At 37.0% G+C, this 24,973-nt stretch overlaps 1 protein-coding gene across 2 annotated transcripts in view; it reads right to left on the bottom strand.

The window, feature by feature from the left end:
- LOC149551146 (putative cytosolic oligopeptidase A) overlaps nt 1–24,973 on the bottom strand; it is a 251,797-nt gene that overhangs the window by 116,461 nt on the left and 110,363 nt on the right. For both annotated transcript variants that reach the window (XR_016352686.1, XM_089786726.1), the window contains exons 9-10: nt 10,966–11,073; nt 10,603–10,848 (exon numbers count right to left, since the gene is read on the bottom strand). Coding sequence is in view for 1 of the 2 variants with exons in the window: in XM_089786726.1 (XP_089642852.1) it covers nt 10,603–10,848; nt 10,966–11,073 (354 nt within the window). In the remaining variant the exon portion in view is untranslated. The remainder of the gene's footprint in view (nt 1–10,602; nt 10,849–10,965; nt 11,074–24,973) is intronic.

Below are 24,973 nucleotides of genomic sequence, written 5' to 3' on the forward strand. Positions count from 1 at the left end.
GATCGTAGATGCCACCAAATTAAATAGTATGTCTCCACAGTCCACGGAAGTCAAAGCCAAAAATAGGCAACTGAAGAATCTGTATTCTCATCCTCTCCATCCTCACCACCGCTAAAATCAGAGCTCCCTCCTGCTAAAACTTGACCATCTCTTCCCGCTCAGGCTCCCATTATTCTCTCCTTTGATATTATTGATAAATAATAAATGTTGAGATTAACTACTGTTCTATTGTATGTATATTAATCATGAGGCGTTTAAGCAATCATATAATGTTTCTAGTATCCTGAATTCAGAGCGCTGTATTAACAACTCTATGAAAGTTCATATAATTGAGTAATTAAGAATTTTAAACATATACACATCATTATCTGAATAATTCTAGGATCTAAGCAGAAGTTCTAATTCAACCTATAGCAAGACAATCATGACACATGTCAGTATAAAAGTTAGTGCAGTACACAAGGTTAGTCCAATTCACCTAATTTGGCATTGTCTCTTTCAATCAAGATTTTTGAAAACAAGGCCTTCACACTTATATAAATTGCTATTGCAAACTACTCCATATTTTATAACATTTTTAAAAAAAAGTAAATATTGTTAATAATGTTTCATGTCTCCAAACTTTCTCCATTGATGATGTGTTCATAGGGATTCTTTGCAAAATGGTATCAATGCAGTGTATGCCTATCAGGATCTTGGATCAGGTTCTAGCATGTGATCTCAAGTGAGAAAAGCTGATGGCAGAGAACCTGAGTTTAGGCCAGTCCACTGGCATCATCGTCCACTTATTATCCTCTCCCATACATTAGAAAACCCTGGTGTTGCATTTAATTGATATTCTGACAGTTTTGACTATAGTAACACAGTATAGTTGGTTTGTCTAGTGTATGATAATTATGAGGCATTTGTCAAAGGTGAATTTCTGCTGTCTGATGCTTTTCATTTTGGACAAAATTTAGTATTCATCATATCTAACAGGATACCAGTATTATAATTTATTAAAGCTAGTCTCCGAGTAGTGCAAAAGTAATGACAATAGCATTTAGCATACAATTGATGTATGCATAAGTTTATCCAAGAAAAAGTGAACAAACAGAAAGCCTAACGCTAAAAAAGCTCTTGTATCCAAACAACACATATAAAGCCCAATTACATACCATAGGTCCATAAATATGCTAATCCTGACAGAAGAAACAAATTCTACAAACTGAAGAAATTCTGGGCAGTAAAGTAAATTTTCATATTTTATAATTGAGCAAGCATTGAGAGGTCTGTATAACCACTTATCCAAACTACTTATCAATAATCAAATGGATAAATATCACCAAAGAGTTTATAATGTGCTTATTTCTCTGCACTATCTACACTCATCTTTATAAATGAATACTATATTTACAGCAATTCAATTTCAATCATGATGATGGATTATAGACTGATCTGAAACGTTGATGGGAAAAAATAATAACACAATTGAATCCAGAAGCAGCATTTAAAGTATTCGCATGGATTGTGGAAACCTTCTCACTCTTAACTCAAAAGGGCCTAAAGTTGAATTAAACTTCAGAAAGACACAAATGTTAAGCTGACATTTCACAAAGGCATACAGTTTACATGACATGCATTTTTATGACATGCCTATTATGAACTATTCTACATTTCCTATATGATTAGACCACATTTGAAGCCTTGATGACTAAAATGGTCTGTAGCTTCATCCAGTAAACAATTTATAGCTTTATCTGATATCTACTTTTCGAGGATAGAATAATGTAATGTCCCCTTTTTGACAGGCACCAGCTACTTATTTTCTTTTAGCCTTTATTTTCCCCAGAGGCTAAAAAGGAAGAAATAAGGGGGAAAAGATATATTAAATTAATTACTTATAAGGTTACTAAACAATGAAATATTAAAAAGTAACTTTATATTTAATTGATTTAATATTAAAGTGACTAACATAATAAAATATTAAAAAGTCACTTAAAAGAATAAAGTGCTTGATTTCTCTAGAAGCTTCTTGGAGTTGCTTGTCAAATCTTTATAAAGAGCCTATGGGGGGTCATTTTACACATCTTGACTTGCATATTCATCTATTGTGCTGAGAGCCTTAGTGCTTGCATACTTGCCTGAGGGTTTGAAGACTCTAAGGTGCCAATTTCGGTTGTGAGATATCAACCCTAGTTGCGAGTGGAGGAATTGGTATTCAGCCAATTCATTTGTGATTAATTGGGAGATAATATTCAGTAATTTTTGTTCAGCCCGTGCATCTAATTTTTGACATCAGTTAGCAAAGAGAAAGGTTTTAGTTTTCGCAGCGGATCCGAAAAAGCAAAGCGAAAAGGAGAGCCGAAAAAGCAATCCGAAAAAACAGATCCGAAAAAGCAAAGTGAAAAAGCAGAGCCGAAAAAGTAGTCCGAAAAGGCAGATCCATAAAAATAGTCCGAAAAAGCAAATCTGAAAAAAGCAAAGCCAAAAAGCATGTCATCTCAACTACTTTTTCCAAGTTCTTTTGGTATTTACATTTGGCAATTGTAGACGGATACATTTGACAAGTAATATATGTCTTTTGTTACCAAAGTATTCAGTCATTGTAAACATTGAAGTATTAAAGGGAAATCAACTTAATTCAGCTGTTCAGTTTGTATGTCAAATGTTTGTAAAAACGTCTCATTGCATAGTCATTCATAGGATGCATGCCAAGTGTTTGTGAAAATACCTCTTGGCTGTAGGTGTGCATTTTACATCAGAAATTTATGTACTTGCATTTGGAAAATAATAAAAAGAAGTTGCATATCACTTTGATTTCCAAATTTAGTTATTTTACAATCATTTGTATTCATCAATATCATTGGCATTCAAAAATCATAGCAAAACAACAAATATCAGCGAACTGAGGCTGCAAGGGAAGTGTTTGACAAAATTCCTAAGGCTGAAAAACAGGGATAAAACTTCAAAAATTGTCAAGGCACTTTACAGTGGTATCAGAGCTAAAGTTCCTGCCATCCTATACGGGTTATGAGTGAAGAGTTTCCAAATGTTCCATTCACAAATCTTTTGGATAAATTCTATAATAGGGCAAGAAAGGGCTTAAGTCCTTTAAAACTCATGGAAAAAAGCAGTACCCAACAAATGCTTAATGTTCTTGCAAGAGGGCAACAGGAGTTGAGAGATGAAATGGCAAGAGAAAGAGAAGAATTGTCACTTATCCTTGGACAGCTGGTAGATAACAGAAACAATGGAAATGATAGGAACCATAACAGGACTAATAGGCAGAATGGACACAATGGGGGTCAAGAAAACAATGACACAGCTCAAAGCAGTGCTAGAACAGCAAGTAGAGCTACTCCTAGGCCTCTTATGCCTACATTTTTGAGAGAACAGGGTGTTGCAAATCACGACCAGCAAGTAAGAGAAGAGGGATATGGTGATTATTTGAGGGAGTACAACTCTCTAGGTGATGATTTCAAGGCTGCCATGTCACTAGTAGACTTTTGTGGCCTTAAATTGAGAAATAGACCAAGAAACAATCAATGGGGAGTGCAAAATCAAGACTTGCAACGTAAGGTGGGAAAACTAACCTTACCATCATTTGATGGAATTAACAAAGGTACAACTAGAGCTTGGGTTCAGAAGCTCGACACATTTGTAGCTCAATCCTATGTTGGAAACAGAGGCTATCCAGTACGCCACACTCCATTTGGAAGGTGAAGCACATGAATGGTGGTACCATAGACTTGTCACCTTGGGGCATTCCAACATTACTTCATATTTGGAATTCACCCAGAAGCTCATTGACAAGTTTGATCGTAAGAATCCTGAACTCCGCTTTAGGGAGTTAGCACAACTCAAGTAGACTAATTCAGTGGATATTGTAATGTCCCCTTTTTAGCATTCATAGCATGATGTTGTCGTTAGCCTATTTCCCCATGGTCCCATAGCCTAACCAGGACATTAAAGGGACTTAGGGGCCATTTGGCCTAGATAGTTTCAGTTGCAGGTCTTTCTGAGGGGTATTGAGGCAACTTTGGGCATACTTACTATTTATTGTAAGTCATCTTGGATATGGTCGGACATCCAATGGCAGCAGTATGTCGATGATGATTGTTTAAAATCGACAAGAAGACTTGTTTATCATTGATAAGATTTGTTATGCATTGATAAAGCTATTTTATAAAGTTAAATTTAAATATTTAACTTTATTAATGCATAGACTATAGTTTGTGAAAAATATTTAAATTAAAAGAGTCTCTTTTATTTTATAACACATTGAAGACATAAGTTACATAAAGGGAGTTATCTTTTATCCCACATTGAAAAAACGAAAGATGGAGCTCTTGTGAGAACACTATAAAAGAAATGGAAGAGCTTCTTTTTAGCATGCTTGGAAATATCAAAAAAATTGGAAAATTTTTTGGAGATTGTCTCAATAGTTTGAAGGACGAAATCCCTTCAAACTGAAAATCTTGACGCCATTGAAAGATATGGCTTTGAGATTCAAAAGGGTAGCAGTCTGAAAAAGCAGATACGAAAAAGCAGTCCGAAAAAGCGAAATCGAAAGAGCAGTCCGAAAAAGCGGAACCGAAAAAGCAATCCGAAAAAGCAATTCGAAAAAGCAAATCGGGAAAGCAAAGCAGAAGGGGCAGCATTGAAGAAAATTATTACAGCCATTTAAAACCAAGTTCCTTTATTAGTATTATTTTTTAAGGTGTTATAAGTTTCAGCTGTAAGTGTGCATTATACCAGCATTATCATTTTGTAATCCATGTAAATGCCAAAAGTCTTGGCCATATTTCATGAGCATTGTATTAGAAATTTCATTGCAAATTAAGAAGATAATAGTTGCTGGTGTCATTTAAGCAATTCAATATCATTATTTATCAGCTAGTTAGTTTGCACACCAACTGTTTGTAAAAATGCCAGTTGGTTGTAGGTGTTCATTTCTCATGCTTAGATCATATATATGCACTGAATATTGTCAAAATTAGTAGCACACTCATGTTAGGCCATTGTGTAGTCCATTTGGAGTCTTCTCGCACAAGATTCTCATTGATGCAAATTGAAAAAGAGTCATTTAAAGCCAGTTGAAATACTATATTAGTCATACGTCCCTTGCATGTGAATTGTTTGGTGAAATTCCTTGAGCTTTCATCAGCATTTTTTGAGAGCAGATTTGAGGAGGGTCATTACAGATGCTTACATCACAGAGTTCCAACGGTTGGCAGTTATGGTGACAGATATTTCAGAACAGCGGTTGGTTATGCTCTTCATTGAGGGATTGACAGAGCCTCTTCGTGGTTGGGTTAAGGCCTTCAAACCAGATTCTCTCCAAGATGCTATCATGAAGACTAGAGACATGGAATATTCTACATCTAGCATTAGGGCTCCTAGCAAGCCTTTCACATCCCATAAGGATAAAGGGAAGAAACTATTCCAAAAAAAAAGTAATAAGGAGAACTTTGATGAAGCCTATAGACAGGAGTGTCGGCCTAAGGGGATTTGCTATCATTGCAAGGAGAAATGGTCTAGTGGACACCGTTGCCTAGGGAAAGGCAAGGCTCACTTAATTGAGGTGATATCAGATGATGAGAGCAGTTCTGAGGAAGAGGAATCTCAAAGGGAAGACAATAACGGTTTAGATGGGGAAAATCATGATGAGATCATTGCTTCTATCTCCAGTGCTCTTAAGTTCAACTCTTTCAATGTTCGTGCGGTCCTACAAGGTCATCAGATAGCAGTATTAATTGACAGTGGAGCTACTCATAACTTCATTGATGCATCATTGGTGAACAAGCGACAAATTCCTCTAGAGGATTTTGAGGGATTCAGTGTGATGGTCACTGATGGGCGTAAGATAGCTTGTACTCAGTGGATTCCACAGTTGTCTATTATGATGGGCAACCACACAGTTACAAATGATTTCTATGTGATTGACTTGGGTGATATCCATGCCATACTTGGGGTCCAATGGTTGCCGTCATTAGGGAAGTACTCACAGAACTTCCAAACCATGGAACTCAAGTTTAGAGATGCTGATGGGCATAGAGTGGTGCTTAGACGTATGGCATCTAAAGCACCTAAGATTGTTTCAGCTAGACGTATGGAGAGTATTTTCAAGCATGATGACATAGTTTGGGTAGCAGAGTGTGTGATCACTCCTAAGGAATCTACAGATTTAGGACAGCCAGTCCACATTGACATCAAGGAGATATTGGGCAAACATGACAAGGTTTTTGGTGAGATACCCCCAGGGAGCCATCGGACAGAGGCTTCGAGCATACTATTGAGTTGGAACAAGGGGCCAAGCTAGTGATTACTAACCCTTATCGCCATCCTAAGAAATTTAAGGATGAGATCGAGAAAGCAATCAAGGAATTGCTTGATATGAGACACATTCGTCCTAGCTCCAGTCCTTTCGCTTTTTCAGTGGTCCTAGTGAAGAAGAAAGATGGGACCATGAGAATGTGTATAGATTACCAAGCCCTCAATAAGAAAACAATCAAGAACAGGTACCCGATACCCAAGATCAATTAGTTATTGGATGAGTTACATGGGGTAGTATATTTTTCAAAGATTGATCTTCGATCGGGTTACCATTAGATTAGAGTGAGGGAACAAGATGTGCACAAGACTGCTTTCCAATGCCACTATGGGCACTATGAGTTCTTGGTGATGCCATTTGGATTAATTAACACACCTGCCACATTCCAATCTTGTATGAATCATATCTTCAACAAACAGTTGCGTAAGTTCCTCTTGGTATTCTTTGATGATTTGCTCATATACAGTAAAACTTGGGAAGGACACTTGCAGCAGCTTGATGAGATCCTTACCATCATGGAGGAGCAATCCTTGTACGCTAAGGCTTCAAAATGTGAGTTTGGCCTTAGAGAGATTCTTTATTTGGGACACGTGATCACTGCAGAGGGTGTCCAAGTGCACCAAGAGAAAATACAAACTATTCTAGATTGGCCCACGCCACGGTCACTTACAGAGCTATGGGGCTTCACCGGATTGTGCAGTTACTACAGGCATTTTGTTAAGGGGTTCTCACAGTTGGGGGCATCTTTGACAGATTTGACCAAGAAGGGTGCATTTTGTTGGACAGCAGAGGCGTAGCAAGCTTTTGATAAATTCAAGGAGGTGATGAGCAGTTGTCCAGTGTTGGCACAACCTGATTTCACACAACCTTTCATTCTAGAGTGTGATGCTTTAGGGGAAGGTATTGGTGTAGTATTGATGCAGAATCGACACCCTATCGCCTTTGAAAGCCAGAAGTTGAAGGGAGCTGAGAGACTATACTCCATCTATGATAAGGAGATGCTCGCCATTATGCATGCCTTGGCGAAGTTCAAACAATATCTAGTTGGGAGGAAATTTGTGGTGAGGACAGATCATAACAATCTCAAATACTTCTTAGAGCAGAAGGACTTGAACGAGAGACAACAGAAGTGGGTTAGCAAGATACAGGCATATGATTTCGACATAGAGTATGTTAAGGGGAAGAACATTGTTGCAGATGCCCTCTCCAGGAGGCCTTCAGCTTGCTCACTCTCTGAGATTTCGGCAGATTGGAAATCCATCTTACTGGTGGAGTACTCCAAGAATACATTTGCTTGTGAGTTGATGGATGGATTGATTCGGGATGACAGGTACAGGATAGTTGATGATGTGATTTACTCAAAGTAACAAGAATCGGAATCGGATCGAAATCGGCAAGGCCGAATCAAATCGTGAATCGGCCATGAATCGGAATCGAATCGGCCATGAATCGGAAAATTAAAAAAACCCTTGAAATTTAGTAACTTACTTCATAAACCCTTTATCGCTGATTCGATTCACCGATTCACAAAAAATCGTTTGGCTTGAATCGAATCGCCGAATCGCGTGAATCGCATGAATCGCCGTGATTCTTGGAACTATGGATTTACTACAAGGATAGGATCTACATTGTACCAAAATCAAAACTGAAGGAGAAAATACTACAATCTTGCCATGATACACCCCTAGCAGGACATCAAGGCTACTTCAAAACTTATAGACAGATTAGAGAGAGGTTTTCATGGAAAGGCCTCAAGGATGATGTGTTGAAGCATGTGAAGGAGTACGTGACTTGCCAGCAGAATAAGTCCGAGCATACACATCCAATTGGGTTACTTCAGCCTTTGCCCATTCAAGAGCAGAAGTGGGAGAGCATTTTGATGGACTTCATCACAAGCCTACCCAAGGTACAGAGGAGAGACAGCATCTTTGTTGTGGTAGACCGGCTCACAAAATACGCACATTTCTTTGCTATTCCGATAGAGTACAGGGCTTCATAGGTGGCTAAGCTATTTTTCAGAGAGATCTTTAGATTGCATGGGCTACCTAAGAACATAGTCAACGACAGGGATAGCAGGTTTATGAGTGCTTTTTGGTAGGAGCTGTTTAGACTAGCAGGTATTGAGTTGACACCCAGTACCAGTTATCACCCTCAAACTGATGGGAAAATAGAAATTGTTAATAAGTGGGTTGAGGGGTACTTGCATAATTATATGACAGGACAACAGCGGGCTTGGATCAGGTGGTTGCATTTAGGAGAGTATTGTTACAATACCACACACACCATATGTCCATTGGAATGAGTCCTTTCAAAGCCTTGTACAGGTATGATGCACCTTCATTCGTGGAGATGGCTTTTGGTGAGAGTAGGGCACCTAAAGAAAATGATTGGATTCAAGAAAGCCAAGATATATTGAAGGCACTCAAGGATAATCTGGTAATGGCACAGAATCAGCAAAAGGCTTATGCAGATAAACACAGGGTTGAGTGCAGCTTTGAGATTGGTGATATGGTATATCTACGATTGCAGCCCTATAGACAGTCCTCTCTTAAAAAGAGTGGAGCAAAGAAACTAAGACCAAGGTTCTACGGTCCATACAAGGTTACTAGGAGGATTGGGGAGGTAGCATATGAGTTAGAGTTGCCTGTGAGCAGCAAGATTCATAATGTATTTCATGTTTCATGCCTCAAGAAGGCATTAGGTCAGCAGGTTATCTCTTCCACGGATCTTCCACCACTTGATGAGGAGGGAAATTTGGTCTTGGTGCCCGAAGAGATCATTGATATCAGAGAGAGGAAATTGCGGAATAGAGTGATTAACGAGTACTTGGTGAGATGGAAGGATCTGCCTGCAGAGGACGCCACATGGGAGAATGAGCAGATTTTACAGCATCCGAGTTTGCAATTGCTTGAGGACAAGCAATTTCGGGAAGGGAGGACTGTAATGTCCCCTTTTTTATAGGCACCAGCTACTTATTTTATTTTAGCTTTTTATTTTCCCTGGAGGCTAAAAAGGAAGAAATAAGAGGGAAAAGATATATTAAATTAATTACTTATAAGGTTACTAAACAATGAAATATTAAAAAGTAACTTTATATTTAATTGATTTAATATTGAAGTGACTAACATAATAAAATATCAAAAAGTCACTTAAAAGAATAAAGTGTTGGATTCCTCTAGAAGCTTCTTGGAGTTGCTTGTGAAATCTTTATAAGGAGCCTTTGGGGGGTCATTTTACACATCTTGAGTTGCATATTCATCTATTGTGCTAAGAGCCTTAGTGCTTGCATACTTGCTTGAGGGTTTGAAGACTCTAAGGTGCCAATTTCGGTTGTAAGATATCAACCCTAGTTGGGAGTGGAGGAATTGGTATTCAGCCAATTCGTTTGTGATTAATTGAGAGATAATATTCAATGATTTTTGTTCAGCCCGTACATCTAATTTTTGACATCAGTTGGCAAGGAGAAAGGTTTCAGTTTTCGCAACGGATCTGAAAAATCAAAGCGAAAAAGCAGACTTGAAAAAGTAGCCTGAAAAAGCAAATCCAAAAAAGCAGTCGGAAAAAGCAGAGCTGAAAAAACAGTCCGAAAAAGCAGATCCGAAAAAGCAGTCTCAAAAAGCAAATCCGAAAAAAGCAAAAGCCAAAAAGCATGTCATCTCAACTACTTATTCTAGGTTCTTTTGGTATTTACATTTGGCAATTGTAGATGGATACATTTGACAAGTAATAGATATGTCTTTTGTTACCAAAGTATTCAATCATTGTAAACATTGAAATATTGAAGGGAAATCAACTTAATTCAGCTGTTCAGTTTGTATGCCAAATGTTTGTAAAAACGTCTCATTGTATAGTCATTCATAGGATGCATGCCAAGTGTTTGTGAAAATACCTCTTGGCTGCAGGTGTGCATTTTACATCAGAATTTTATGTACTTGCATTTGGAAAATAATAAAAAGAAGTTGCATATCACTTTGATTTCCAATTAGTTATTTTGCAATCATTTGTATTCATCAATATCATTGGCATTCAAAAATCATAACAAAACAACAAACATCAGCAAACTAAGGCTGCAAGGGCAGAAAAATAGAGATAAAATTTCAAAAAATTTCAAGGCACTTTACAGATAAATATCTAGACCAATTTATAGTGAGCTATGCTGGAACACGAATTATTCAATTGATGAATGTTGGCTAAATTCAAGAAACAAAAATTAAAGTTGTACAAGCATAGAAGGCAAAAAGCAAAATTATTCAGAGGAAACGCATATCAAAAATTCAATGTGTTACCTCTCTGAAAGTCATTAGGCTTGGATCATCTCCAACTGGTGGAGTCTGATTGCAAACCATGTGTGCTATTGGTAACCTTACTGCACTGCCATCTTGTGCAAGGACACGGCTTCGCCCAAAAACTTCATCCATCCATGCACCACCTCGCTTTTCTGAGGGCCTTGAATATGGATCAAAATAAAAGTATGCAACTGCGTTGCTTGATGAGTCTTTCACAGCATAGAACCCCACATCCTTGTTCCACACCTGGAAACAGAAATTGCAAATAAACGAATCATAATAAATTTATAGTATGTGCTCTGACTCTAATTATTCTAAGGTAAACCCAATGATTAATTGAAATGTACAAAACTTTGTTCTTACTGGGGCAAGACCATCTACTGGCTCAATGTCAATATCAAAAAGCATTTTTGCAAGCCCAAAAAGGCCATCCAATACTTTTGGCAAAGAAAAAAATGGCCGTAACTCTTCCTGCAAAAGACAGTTTTTAGAGTATATGCATTAGTCTCTATCGAAATGGTAAAAAAATTGCAGCTTATTGCTTCTACAAAGTGCACAAAACCATGCACGGCGCTATGTAAAATGCTCCAAAAGGCTAAAATGTAGACTAGTCTTCCGATACATAAGGAAGAAACAAAATTATCCCTCAAAGCATTATTTGATCAACCTAAGATAAGACAATTTTCAATAAATGCATTTTAATGAAAAGAATTAAATTGCCGTTAAGACTACCAAACAGTCCAAAGAGAAAAGTGACAATTTTTGTAATCAATTTTTATTCCTGCAATTTGATATTTCAATTTTGTGGACTCTAAATATTATGCACTCTATCTTGAGACTTGAATTTAAGATTTATTTTGAAATATGCCACCATATATCACTCCTCTCATAAGGAAGGGATACATAGAGTGGCTTTTGTTTTGGCCTCTCATTTGTAACTTGTAATTGGTTCAACCTATTGATTGTTTCGAGATTTTGCAGCAAGAAGATTGAATAAAGAATTGATGGTAGATCACTTTTACCATGTTATACTCTTACCCATCAGTCATAGTTTAAATTTGCAAGCAATCTGTCTGGGTATGGTAAACAATCATTACTATGGAACACATTTCACCCTCTGAATCATCTTCTAATTATTTGTTTGTGTTAACTATTAGTCTACTAAAACCATTCCTGGACTAGCTACAAACTGGGAAGGATCCCGGTCCAAATATGACCTGTGGTAAGTCCCTAGACCTATAGATTGTTCTTACATTGAGATGTTCTATACCTGCAATGAACCCAAGCTGAATCCGAATATGAGTCCCAACAAGCACCTTAGGATTTTTTTGACATTTTTAGTGTTGTTAGTTATAAGAAGAAAGTTTGTTTCCAGCATTCACAAAATTTGAAGTTTCACTTAATTTTTATTGACATACTAGGCGTGGACCCATAAAACGAGTAGCAACTTCACCTTGTTTCCTATGCAGTATATCTCTTTCATTTCTCCATGCAATCTTAAATTGGAAGTTTACACTTGTTTCCTGCGAGATTTATCTTCTATTTCGCGGCACGATTTTACAGTTATTTCCTGCATGGTTTTCTGCGCAAATTTCCAGTTCACAAACCTGTGGGTAAAATTCTTTAAAGATCCTATGTGGAAAATCTGGCATAGATCCTGCTCGAAATTCATGTAAGGATCATTTGGAAATTTCCTATTCCTGTGCATTGATTTTGACGTCTAAACCCTAGACAATTCTGTTTAGGTATGTTCTATTAAATTTCTTCCAAGCAGTGGGCAGCCTAGATCTCCTGTGTGTTAGTGTTGAAGTTCTTTGCTTGTCAAAGTTCTTGCTGCAATAATGTTCTTCACTTTGGAATTTTGTTTTTGTTCAGACACCTATTCCTACACTTGTTTGGTTTCAGATTTTTTTCAGCAGAGATGCTGCTGAGGTTCCCTCCTCTCAGTCGCCTCCCTCGCTGACTTATTAGAGGCTGGTTGAACATCTGCTGCAGCCCAAAACTGAAAACCAAAAGCTGAAAGTTGTGGCGACTCTCACAGAGGCAATCACTAAGCTCAAACTGCAGACAGATTCCAATAAAGCTCTTTTGAGTAGCTTCTCTATCACTTTCACCACTAAAATAGCATATTTCAAGTCCGACTTAGGCACGGTCAATGACCAGCTAGGAAAGATAGACACCATGAAGGACAAGCAAACGGAAATTGTGGCTCAACATTCCTCCCTGCTAACCAAAACTAAGCAAAAAGTTGAAACTTGGGCTTCCTTGTGTCAATACTAGGGCTGCACCTCTTTTGGGTCTTGATAAGTTGGTTCAAGGGAAGATTAGTGATGAACCATGAAGGTGTGCTCGTGAAATTAATTTGTGGGTCACGAGCCTTACTGCTTCCTCAGTAGACCCCACTCCAATCAGCCACTCCTTTTTGTGTGACCAACTTGGCATTTCCGATATTACATTAGATAAATGTTGGTTCACTCTAGAGTATACTCTCCACCTCTGGTTCCCCTCTCTATCTTACAAAATACGGGCTCTTAGGGTGAAGGGGAAGTTATTTCCTCTTCCCACTAAGATTTTCCTTGATGAGGATCTCACAAGATCGCAGGTGAGTGAGTTGAAACTGGCTAGGGGCCTTGTTGCTGAGGCTAGATGCAACCATAAATGCGTAGTGATTCAGAACCTCACAGTGGTGATTCGTGACCCCCTAGTGGTTGGGAAACGAGACGGTCCCCTATGGCTAAATGACGATCACACCAGTAGTTGGGCAAGAGTGAGTCCTCTTCTTTCTTTATTCTTGTTAATTGCTAGAATAGGAATGACTCATTATAATCCTTACCTGGTCTTTTCTAGGATGCAATGGGGTCTAAAGACATTCTAGTTGTTACTAAGAATCACATGAGCCTTGTCTGTCCTCTTCCTAAATATGTCGGATATTAGTGGCTTCTGTGCTACTGGGAGTGTCGCGGTTCTGGTGGTGTTCCTTGCTTAGTCAAGGATGGTCTGTTCACCTCTATCTCGATTGTGCACTCTGACCTTTATGCTAGATTCCTATGGATCCATATTGGTTGTGTGAGTTTCCATCACAATGATATTTCATGGTTGCCTGCTACTTTCCACCGATCTCTTTTTCGTATGCAATTCACGGCCCCAAGGACAGGGACCCCTTTATGGACATGCACGGGTGCATCTCCAAGTTTTTGGCTATGGGTGATATCATTATCTTAGGGGACTTAAATGTGCGTAATAGAGACCTTCAGACTCCTCTTCATGACCTTTGATCCGACCTTACCTACATTTCAAGACTGATCCTCCCAACACGGGTTTGTGGCATACCTGGGAGGATTTTTGGGTACCTCTCTCTAGTTATGGTTGCCACCTACTTCAAATTTTTAAGTCATCTGAGCTAATGATACTTAACAATCTTTCGCGCTTCCCTGGCTCGAAGTTCTTTACCTATTGGCCTCACTGCAGTGTTGCTAGTGTGGTGGACTACGCAATTAGCTATGCCTCCTTCATTCCCTTAGTCTACAGTTCCACTAGCTCTCGTTGGCTAATCATACCCTCCACAGCCTCGTGATTCATTCCCCTCTCCCCCACTCTCCATCCCCTCTTGCCCACCCCCCGCCTGCTGTGCCCCACCCCTGCACCCTCGTCCTCTTCTTGGAGAGCGACCAGACCTCTTCATCCTCCATCTTAGACGTCTCCTCCCCCCTGACTGCTTCACAAACTCTAGTCAACTTTCTTCCATGTTCAACTTATTGACCAAAATGATCTGGGAGTCGGCTCTCCTCTACATCCTGCACCGTACCACTCCTTCCTCCCTTAGCCCCAAACGCCGTAGTACCTACCCTATGAACTAGTGGTATGATGACTATAAAACTTTCACCATTCTTTGCGCTTGGCCTTTGTTGCTTGCTCCCTCTCCTACACTTGTCTGCATCTCTCTTACCACCACTTTCTTCATCATAAGAAATGACTATTCATTGCTTCCTAGTGTAGATCTTTTTGCGACATGCTTATCCGCAACCCCAAGCTTTTTGGCACACTTTGTTCCCCCGCCATCCCCTCCAAACCTTTGTTAGCATGAATGCTGATCGTAATCCTATGGGAGTGTATCCTAGCATTGTTAGAGATATGTTTTAGAGGTTGTGTGTTGCATTCATGATAAAGTTTGTCATTAATGTCAACATACTAGTTATTCTTTGAAGACTGGCAAAGCTATAGACAGACTTTGGCTTTTCGCAATTTGAAGATTGAAGATTAGCTTATGCGAACATGGGATAATGTCCTAGAGTATGTCTAGATGCTATAGTCAAGAGAGTATATGGAAATATGAAGAGTGGGCAGAGTTATGATAAATTAAGTGAAGGAAGCTTTCAAACAAAGTTATTAGAAAGCAGGTACTAATGTTTGGATTGCATCTCCTAGCAGAGATGGCATTTGGTTGAGCAAACTTGGACAGAGGTTAAAGACATGTTGAAGATGTTGTTGTTAATCATACACATTCAACTAATCAGCTAGTGAAGATTTATAAAGATTGTGAGCCGACATATTGCTTGTATTTGTGAAAAGATGTAATATTATAATGTGATGCGTAATGTAAAATCTTTTGTCCTATATTATTATTGTAAATTGGGAAAGCCTAAGGCCAACTCAATAATTTATTCTAGGACTTGGCATAAAGGAAAGGTCATATCCTTGTGATAGAATGTCGCAGTGGAAGTGTGATATGTGGTCATATCTATTTGATGTATTGTGTAAGCTTACATGCAAATATATTTTGGATCAAAGAAGTGCTTGGTGCAATTTATCCATGGTGAACTTACAAGGAATTGCATTTGGCAAAGAAGTTGTTGTTGGATAGTTGTTGGTATACACTTGTATTATTTAGTGAGGATAGTATTGAACCTGTTTGGATAGTGGGTTCATCTGTCTTCCTTCCAACTCCTAACAGGGATTCAAAGCCTCCTAACGGGCACTCATATGTACTGAATATATTTCATTGACTCCTAACAGGGTCCATCCATCCAAGAGTAACTTTTATATTAGTACATCATCTTGTGATACCATTCCCATCAAAGTTTTCTCTCTGATCAAGGGTTTCCCAAGTTAACATATCTCGTGTTGTAATTGTGTATGGTTATCTTTCTATGGTTGTTACATCTATTGTTTACATGTTTAAGAATTAATAAGGATATTGAGAGTTGTTTTAATTCTATAACTGATTCACCCCCCCTCTTAGTTATCTTGGTGGCCTTTACTTTGTAACAATTGGTATCAGAGCATCAGGTCCATCAAAGCTTAACAACTTAAAGAGATCTATAGCACGATTTGGGAGAGAAAGTCTAAAGTTTGATGGAAATAACTATGATAGTTAGAAGGAGAAGATGAAGATACATTTTCTATGCATGGGTCCAGGTTATTGGTTGATTATTGAAAGCAAAAAGGTTGCGATTGAAGAAGACAGGCTTGAAAGTTGGGATGAAGCTCAAAAAGACATGTTCATGTTCAGTATGCTTGCAAGAGAAGCACTATTATCAAGTTTGGAAAGCTTTGCATAGTACATTTGAAGGCAATAATCATGCACAGAAGGTTAGATTATAGATTTGGAAACTCTTATTTCAAGATGCTAAAATGATGGATGATGAATCTGCAAGAAGTTACTTCGGTAGAATAGCAGAGATTGTTACATGAATTAAGACTTTTTGAGGAAAGAAATCTGAAGATGAAGTTGTATAGAAGATATTGAGGAATTTGAGACCTGCATACAGACAAACAACACAAATGATAGAACAACATATTCCCTTAACATCTGATTTACAAGAGAGACTCTTCTTGGGAGATTACGGTCAGCAAAAATGTGGATGAGAGTGAGTGGAGAATTGCCTAGAGTTGAAACTGCTTTTAGCGCATTAAGGGTCCGTTTGGTTCGTCGAATTTAAAAAACTAGGATTTCTATAGTGTTACCCCAATGCGGGGGTGCGGCGGTGCGGGGGGACGTCGGGACGAGTTTCGGATGCAGGAAAAAATAGCCTCAATTTGGGGACGGCGGGGGACAGCGGGGGTGCGGAGGGGGTGCGGCGGAGGGGGGTTGGGGGGGGTAGAGGAGGAGGGGGAGTGGAGGGAGGGGGTTGCGTAGTATATATATAGTATATATGACTAAAAATGCTAATTATGAAATGATACTTCAAAATATTATATAACATTAACATACCAAATATGGTTGAATACAATCAATAGAGAAAAATTGAAATGCGATTCACAAACCATAAGTTCAAACTTGAAATTTAAAACCTCATAACCATTACTAATGACCATTTAAAAAATTAACTTAGTTCAAGATGCAAGATTCAAAATTCATTCTTCAAATATGATTCTATGAATATCATATATCATAAAGATGCTCATGATGACAATAAGCCGAATAGCATGAAACAGTGAAATAATTATAATGTATCATAGCCATATCAAAGTGAGTACCCAGGAAGCACCCCGCAAGACCTAGGAAGCACCCCACGAGCACCCAGGAAGCACCATGCGAGCACTCAAGAAGCACCCAGGAAGCACCCCGCAAGCACCCAGGAAGCACCCGTGCACCCAAGCACCCAAGCATCGCATCCCCCCCGGGTGCTTGATTGGTGTGGCGGGGGTGCGGCGGTGGAAAAACTCCCGATGGGGGTACTAGGGTGCGTGATGCACCCGCACTGGGTGCTTACGCACATCAGGTGCGCTGGGGTTTTAACCCGAGGTTACACTGGATTTCTACAAACCTTGTTTTAGCCAAATCAAGGTTTTGCAAATCTCCATTCCGATTTTTGGATTTTACTTAAACTGTTTGTTTCACTTGGAAGATGCGTGTGAAGACACATTTTTATGCATAAGCTTGGTGTTGAAGGCAAATTTCAAAAAGTAGTCCAATCTATTGTTTTTACACTCCTTAAAAAACATAACCAGGTTTTGATTTTCAATTTTTACTTGCTAGTAAGAAGTTGGAAAACCCGGTTTTGAGGCAAAATTGGAAGTCCGATATGCTAATTCCATTTTGCCGATTTGAAACAAACGCAAAAACTTTCAAATCTGAATTTTGCAAAAGCCAATTCCTATCATCTTCCACGAACCAAATGGACACTAAGTGTTCAACCTATGTTGACAAGGAGTGTAAGTACAAGTGGAGATTATGCTAGTAGCAGGCGACCAAAAGTACATAAAAACAAGAAGATTGCGAAAGGACTTGCCCTACTTATGAATAAAGAACTTAAAGGTAACAAAATCTTTCAGTGTTGGACTTGTAATGAACTTGTTCATTTTTCTTCTAAATGTCCTATGAGAGTAAAGAAGTTTGAGAAGCCCTATAAATCAAGAATACATAAGGATTGGCTTTTTTGTTAATGATGACGAATTTAATGCTAGACTAGAAGAATTCATGAGCAAAAGTGATGATGAGAATGATGAAATAGGATTTGTTGCTATTAAAGAAGAAAGCCCTAAAAATTAAGTTAGAGAAGAAAAAGCATCAGTATCACAAGTTGAAAAGAAGAAATCTGATTGGATTATAGATAGTTGTTGTTCCCAACATATGTGAGGAGATATAAATAAATTTGTTGAATTCAATAGCAATGATGTAGTAGTTAGAGTTGTAAATAACGAAGTTTGTCATATAAAAGGAAAAGGATCCATAACACTTGATCGAAAGACTAACAATGATGATGTTTACTTTGTGGATGGTTTGAAACATAATGTTTTGAGTGTTGGACAGCTAGTGGACAAGGTATATCAATTGTAGTTTATAGAGAAGACTGGCATTATCAAAGGCAAAAATGACGCATTGATTAGTACTGGTACAAGGACAAGAGGTAGTGTATTTTAGTTGAATCCTACTAAATGAAATGTTTAGTTGCCAAGGTGGATGATAGTTGGTTATGGCATAAGACATTTTGTCATAACAACATTGATAACATTGTGAAGGTCATTACTACGTTTGCAAAAAAAGATTTGCCTAAGATTGTGAAACCTACTAATGTCATGTGTAAGGAGTGTGTAACGGAAAAACAAAAGAAAAGTTCACTTCGAAGCAAGAAATTTACTACATTAGCAAAGTTGGAGATTGTGCACACAAATTTGGATGGTCCTACAAAAACAAGAGCATTCTATGGTTAAAAGGAATTTTATGATTCTTGTTGATGATTTCACTAGAATGATGTAGGTAGCATTTCTTAGAGAAAAAACTGAAACTTTTGAGAAGTTCAAGATATTTAAGAGTAGAGTTGAGAATGAATATGGTTTGAAGCTTAGATGTTTGAGATTTGATAGAGAGTTCGTTGATTTTTTGATGATCGTTAGAAATGTATTTGCACTGCCATAATGTTTGGTATGTGTTTTCCAAATATCAACGTCCTCTTTTATTTGTATGAGGAATAAACCAAGAGAAGGGACATGTCCTTTCATGAGACAAGTCTATTCATCAATATAATTAGAATAATGACAAAATAGATTTTAGTTATATAACTTTCTCTTTGAACTCACAGGTTTATCCTACTGAAGCTGCCAAAACATCAATACTCCCTTTTAGCTAGGGAGGATAAACACAGGACACGTATTACACCATTGGTAATATTAGGTATGACAAAATTTAAAAATATCTTTGATTAGAAGATATCCACCATTTTGATATCACATATGATATTCACCAAAACTCTAAGTAATGGTCTCCAAAATATCAACACTTGATATTCAACATGTACTTAATAATAAGGAAATGGTCTCCAAAATATCAGCATAGATATTCACCATTTTGATATCACATTTGAGTATTGGTCTCCAGAATAACAATATATGGTATTCACCAAATAGTCTTTGAGTAATGGCCTTTAGAATGTTGAGATGCAAGATATTCACCAAGTACTATAAGTAGTGGTCTCCTGAACATTAGGTTGCATGATATTCACCAACTACTCCGTGTAATAGCCTCCAGAACATCAATTTGCATTGCATTTACCATGTACTCAAAAAACTATTTATAATGTATTTACATACGCATTCTTGCAATGCTTCCCATATAAGTATAATCTATCATGATCTGGTTAGACATCGTAAGATATATTAAGTTATTGTAAGATCGTTACTTTTCAATAACTTCTGCAAATACAAGTGACAATCATTTGGAAGTTGTCACTTCTTGATGATGTACACAAGGGATAGGCCCATTACGGTCATATAGTCACACACAAGGACTTCTGAACTCCTTCTGAAAATTTGATCATTTGAGCTCCTCAACCAAATTAAGTTGTCTTTCATTAAGTGTCATACTCCCTTTGAATTTGACAATTAAGATCTTCAAAGATCAACTGAAACATATCCTCTATGCGCTCATTTAGATGGATGTGTCAGACGACTTCTTGCAAGAACATACTTGAAGGAAAAGATCAAGGCAAAAAGCTCTTGGTGGGATGTATAGAAATACAAGTAAGAATGTTAATTAGGCTAATTAGGCTATTAGAAATTTAACTCTTGCCTATTACTAACAATAACACAAATGATTGCAATATTTATATTTTCAATAATAGAAATAGAAAATTAATCTTTCATCCTACCATATTAGATCTCAAAATCATTATATCAAATTATTAAATGTCATTTTGAATAAATATATATGATTTGAATGCAAATACAATTATATATATATAATCTATTTGTTTGACCAAAAACATTCCACATTAATCTGCATATGACTCATATCATCGTACTACATCCATAAAAGTTAGTATTTGTACCTTTTATCATCTTTTAATTACATATCACCTTCCATGTTAACAAAGATCAAATGCACCTTCGACAAATTTAGGGCTCTAATGCTTCTCCTAGTTTCTATTAGATACTTTAAGCATGGGACCATCCATAACTATTTGATTTAGTTTCCACACCATTCACGCCAACACCTTAGTAGAGGTGACAGGCATGTAATTATGAGTCAAGGAATATACTTAAGTTTCTACCTCAGGTTCATTTTCGCTATTGCACAATAAGGATCCACATATCAAAGCAAGTGTATTGTCGTCGGTCCTGTCTGGCAATATTTTCCTTTCTCTTGCCACATCAGTGGACTTTCTCCTTCGATTTTGGTACTGATGTCTTTGTATAAAAAGAGTAAGGTATATTGATGTCGTTCATGTGGATTGCTGGTTGTGACTGAAGATGTTGCACTAGAATAGAATGGGATCATGCCAAAAGGTTCCTCCTCTCATTGATGCGTTTGATTATATCCTTTCCTTATTTCTCTTTAATACAATGGCTGACAGAGCGTTCGCATCCCTTAGAGCATGATAATTGTTTGTGTGCTTCTAGTAGTACACATCTATATAGTTGTCTTGGTTCTTGCCAGTCCACCTTCTTAATTTTGACCACACCCTTGATAAGATTTCACAACATAGGAACTCCCCACAACCAATAGAGCATGGTTTAACAATATAGACTCTTAGCTCCAAGAACATTACAATAGGTGAATCTGGATACACACATGGTCTTCCCCAATAAATTCATTGGTATCAAGCTTATCCAATCTATGAGATTTGTGCATTATAATAATATCATTTCAAGTTCATCTATAAAATATTTTATTGTCTCTGCCACCCTAACAAATGTGACCAGAATCAAGTTCATTACAAGTAATATCAACTCAACAAATTATATTCATTTCCATAAAAGTCTTCCCATCAAAATTGCACATACCTATCATATTCCTTATTCCTTACATATGTATATAATTTGTATTTCCTTCTAGACTGTATGTCTCACATGTTCCCAAGCTATGAATCAATTTCCCGAGAATAGAGAAGCCAAATGCTATATATGTAATACATAAGTTGGTCTTTGATGACATAAGGCAGTGTTTCCAAAATAATCTTGTTATTCAAATTAGTATCTCCCACTCGACAATATTTTTGTGACTATATAATTGAGCGACTAGGATACTTCAGATTCTTCTTACTGTTTACTCTATTTCGTTGCAGACTATTCCCCCTTTTGTGTCGATATTGTCCACATTGTATCACTCCCCCACTATTCTCAATTTGGTTGTTGTCATGATTCTTCTAATCACCATCAACTTTGTGTTTGATTACTATAACTGAAGAACTGGTGGCAATGTACTTTATGAAACAAATGGAGAACATATATTTCTCATCTTATGTCTCCAACTTTGACATGTCTTCTTGCATACAGACCACAACGCTGCAGCACCTAGATGGTCTTTTGGAGGAATCGACATTTTGCTATCTATCATTCACTTATGGTGGAGCTTATCTTTTGAACTTTCCAATCTAGCGATGATAGTAACAGAGAACACATGAGAAGTTACTGTCATAAAAAATATATCTGCTACTCCTGATTTTTATTATAGGATTCCTCTATGAATAATCTCATTATTCCTTTTTGACTTTTATACATTTGTAATAGGCTCTGATACCATGTCGGTTTTCTTAGGATCACTGCAAATGTATTTGCAATGCCATAATGTTTGGTATGTGCTTTCCAAATAGTAGCATCCTCTTGTATTTGTATAACAAATAAACCAAGAGAAGAGACATGTCCTTTCATGAGACATGTTTATTCATCAATATAATTAATATAATGACAAAGTAAATTTACTTCAACAGAGTTTACTTCAAATCAGTTAAGATAATGGTAAAAGGAGAGCTTTCAACCCTAATACACATGAACAAAATGAGATGGCAGAAAGAAGAAACTGGACAGTGATAGATGTAGCAAGAGCAATGATGTTTGAAAAATAATGTATCTAAGATCTTTTGGAGAGAAGCGGTAAATACAACCGTGTACACTATGAATAGAGTACAAATCAGACAAGGCACTGGTAAGACACCTTATGAACTTTGGTTTGGACATGCACCTTCTGTGAAATATTTCAAAATCTTTGGAAGTAAATGTTACAAAAAGAGAGATGATGGTGTTGGACAGTTTGATTCAAGAAGTGATGAACGTATGTTCCTTGGATATTCATTGAAAATTAAGGCATATAGATGTTTTAATTAGAGAACTTAGTGTTAAGAAATATAACCTAATAACCTACAGCTCTGGAAGTGCAATTTGTACTTATTCTTCTAAACCTATATACTATGTATGGCCTTATATATTATTCCTAGTATGAAACAGCGACTTCCTAGACGTGTTATGTGACATTAAAACTAATCTAATCACTATGTGTGTGTTAGTATTTAACTATAACTAAAACTTGTAAGTCACCGATTTAAGGAAGAGGCATGTATCGACCTAGGTAAGAGACATGTCCATTGCAGTGTTATGACCTTTAGTCAAGTATATAGGAAGGTTAGTATTGCAGATTGAAGAACACACAATTACAATTAGGTCTGCTTTTTCAAGCAATACAATCCTATCAATTTATTGTAGATATATATATAATATTTAGATCAGAAGCAAAGGCAACAACTTCTTCTACATTCAGATTAACAAAAAGATCATTCTCAGCAATCAAGAACAAACATAAAATCTTCATAAAGGCAAATACCTTAGGACAGAGTTTGTTGCAGATTTTACTGAACATTTCCAATTAGAATTCACAGAAACTTTACATGGTATTAGTGCTCTGGTAGTCGAACCTAGGCTCTGCAAAATTCAGTAATCGAACTTCGTATATATCTAGAAACAATCTCCTATCTTCAATGGCATACACAATCAAACCCGAGAACAGGTTTGATGGGAAAGAACATTTTGATGCCTGGAAATTCAGAATCGTGATGATTCTTGAATAGAATGATGTAAAACAATTTGTTAATGGAGCATCCAAACAACCTCCAGTTGAACCTCACAAATCTATCTGAAGCAGAGGAAATAGAAAGGCCATTCAAATCATTTTAGATAAAGTAAAAAATGATATCGCACCTATGCTTACAAAACATCAAACTGCCTTTGATATGATGAATGCATTAAGAAATGCAACTAGGGTTCTTGCACTGAAAAGGCAACTGAATCACATTCAGATAAAGAAAGGAGAATCGATAAATTCTTACTTCTTAGGAGTTGTCAGCATTAGAGATGAACTATCAAGTATAGGAACCACTATTAGTGACACAGAATTAACACTAATAGCTATAGATGGATTGCCAAATTCATGGGAGACATTTGCACAAGGAATAAGTGCCAAAGATAATCTTCCGGACTTTAACAGACTTAAGAATGATTGCCTTCAAGAGGAATCCAGAAAACTAAAGAAAGGAGGGAAACCAAAAACAGAAAATGAAGAAGTACATGTTCTTAATACAAACTCCTATAAGGGCAAGAAGAAGCATTTCAGTAAGGGAAATCAAAAGAATGGAAAACCCAAGAAAGATCTATCTAAAATAAAGTGTTTCAAATGTGAAAAATTTGAACACTACAGATCTAATTGTCCTAAAAATTCCAAGCAACAAGCAAAACTGTACAAATGTTATTAGAGAAGAAGATACTTATGATCTTGAGAACCATGTTTTGTATTCCTCACTATCAAATGAAATTTCAAATAAAGCATGGGTAATTGATAATGGGTCTTCTAAACATATAACTAGATACAAAGAAATAGTAAACTCTTTATCAAAGAAGGTTAATGGTGAAGTTACCATTGGGGATAATTCAGCACACTCTGTTAAAGGAATTGGAAATTGTACTTTGAAACTAAAATCAGGAAATACTTTTCTTCTTAAAGGTGTATTCTATGTAGCAGGAATTAAAAGAAACCTAATCTCAATTACTACACTTGAAGATGATGGGCATAATGTTGCATTCATGGATGGAAAAGTATTAACTTGGGCAAAGAACTCCTCCATCAAGAAAGCAAAGTTAATTGGTCAAAGAAAAGGATATTTGTATGAATTGAACATAGAATCTAGTCGATCTATTCAAGCCTTAGTTCATGAAGCCGCAAATATAAATGAAATACAGCACAAAAGACTAGGACATCTAAATTTCAAACTCTATCAACTATAGAAAAGATGGTTACTGGATTACCTAAACTAAATAAAAACCACTCAAGTATTTACAAACGTAGAAAAACAAATAATGTACTAGAATTAATTCATTCAGATTTATGTGGACCTATGTCTGTTCGTTCTCTTGGAGGATTCTGGCATTACATCTTGTTCATAGATGACTTCTCTAAGAAAACATGGATTTACTTCTTAAAATGCAAAGAATTAGAAGAAATCCTTAAGAGGTTTAAAGAATTCAAAACATTAACTGAAAATCTTTCAGGACATAAAATTAAAACCCTTACAACTAATGATGGAGGTGAATATAGCTCAAACTTGTTTAAAAGTTTTTGTAAAGAATCAAGGATTAAGAGGGAGTACACCGTTCCTTATAATCCAAA

The sequence above is a fragment of the Cupressus sempervirens genome, chromosome 6 (assembly GCF_028749045.1).
Source record: "Cupressus sempervirens isolate cs-2001-9-10 chromosome 6, ASM2874904v1, whole genome shotgun sequence".
Classification (NCBI taxonomy): domain Eukaryota; kingdom Viridiplantae; phylum Streptophyta; class Pinopsida; order Cupressales; family Cupressaceae; genus Cupressus; species Cupressus sempervirens.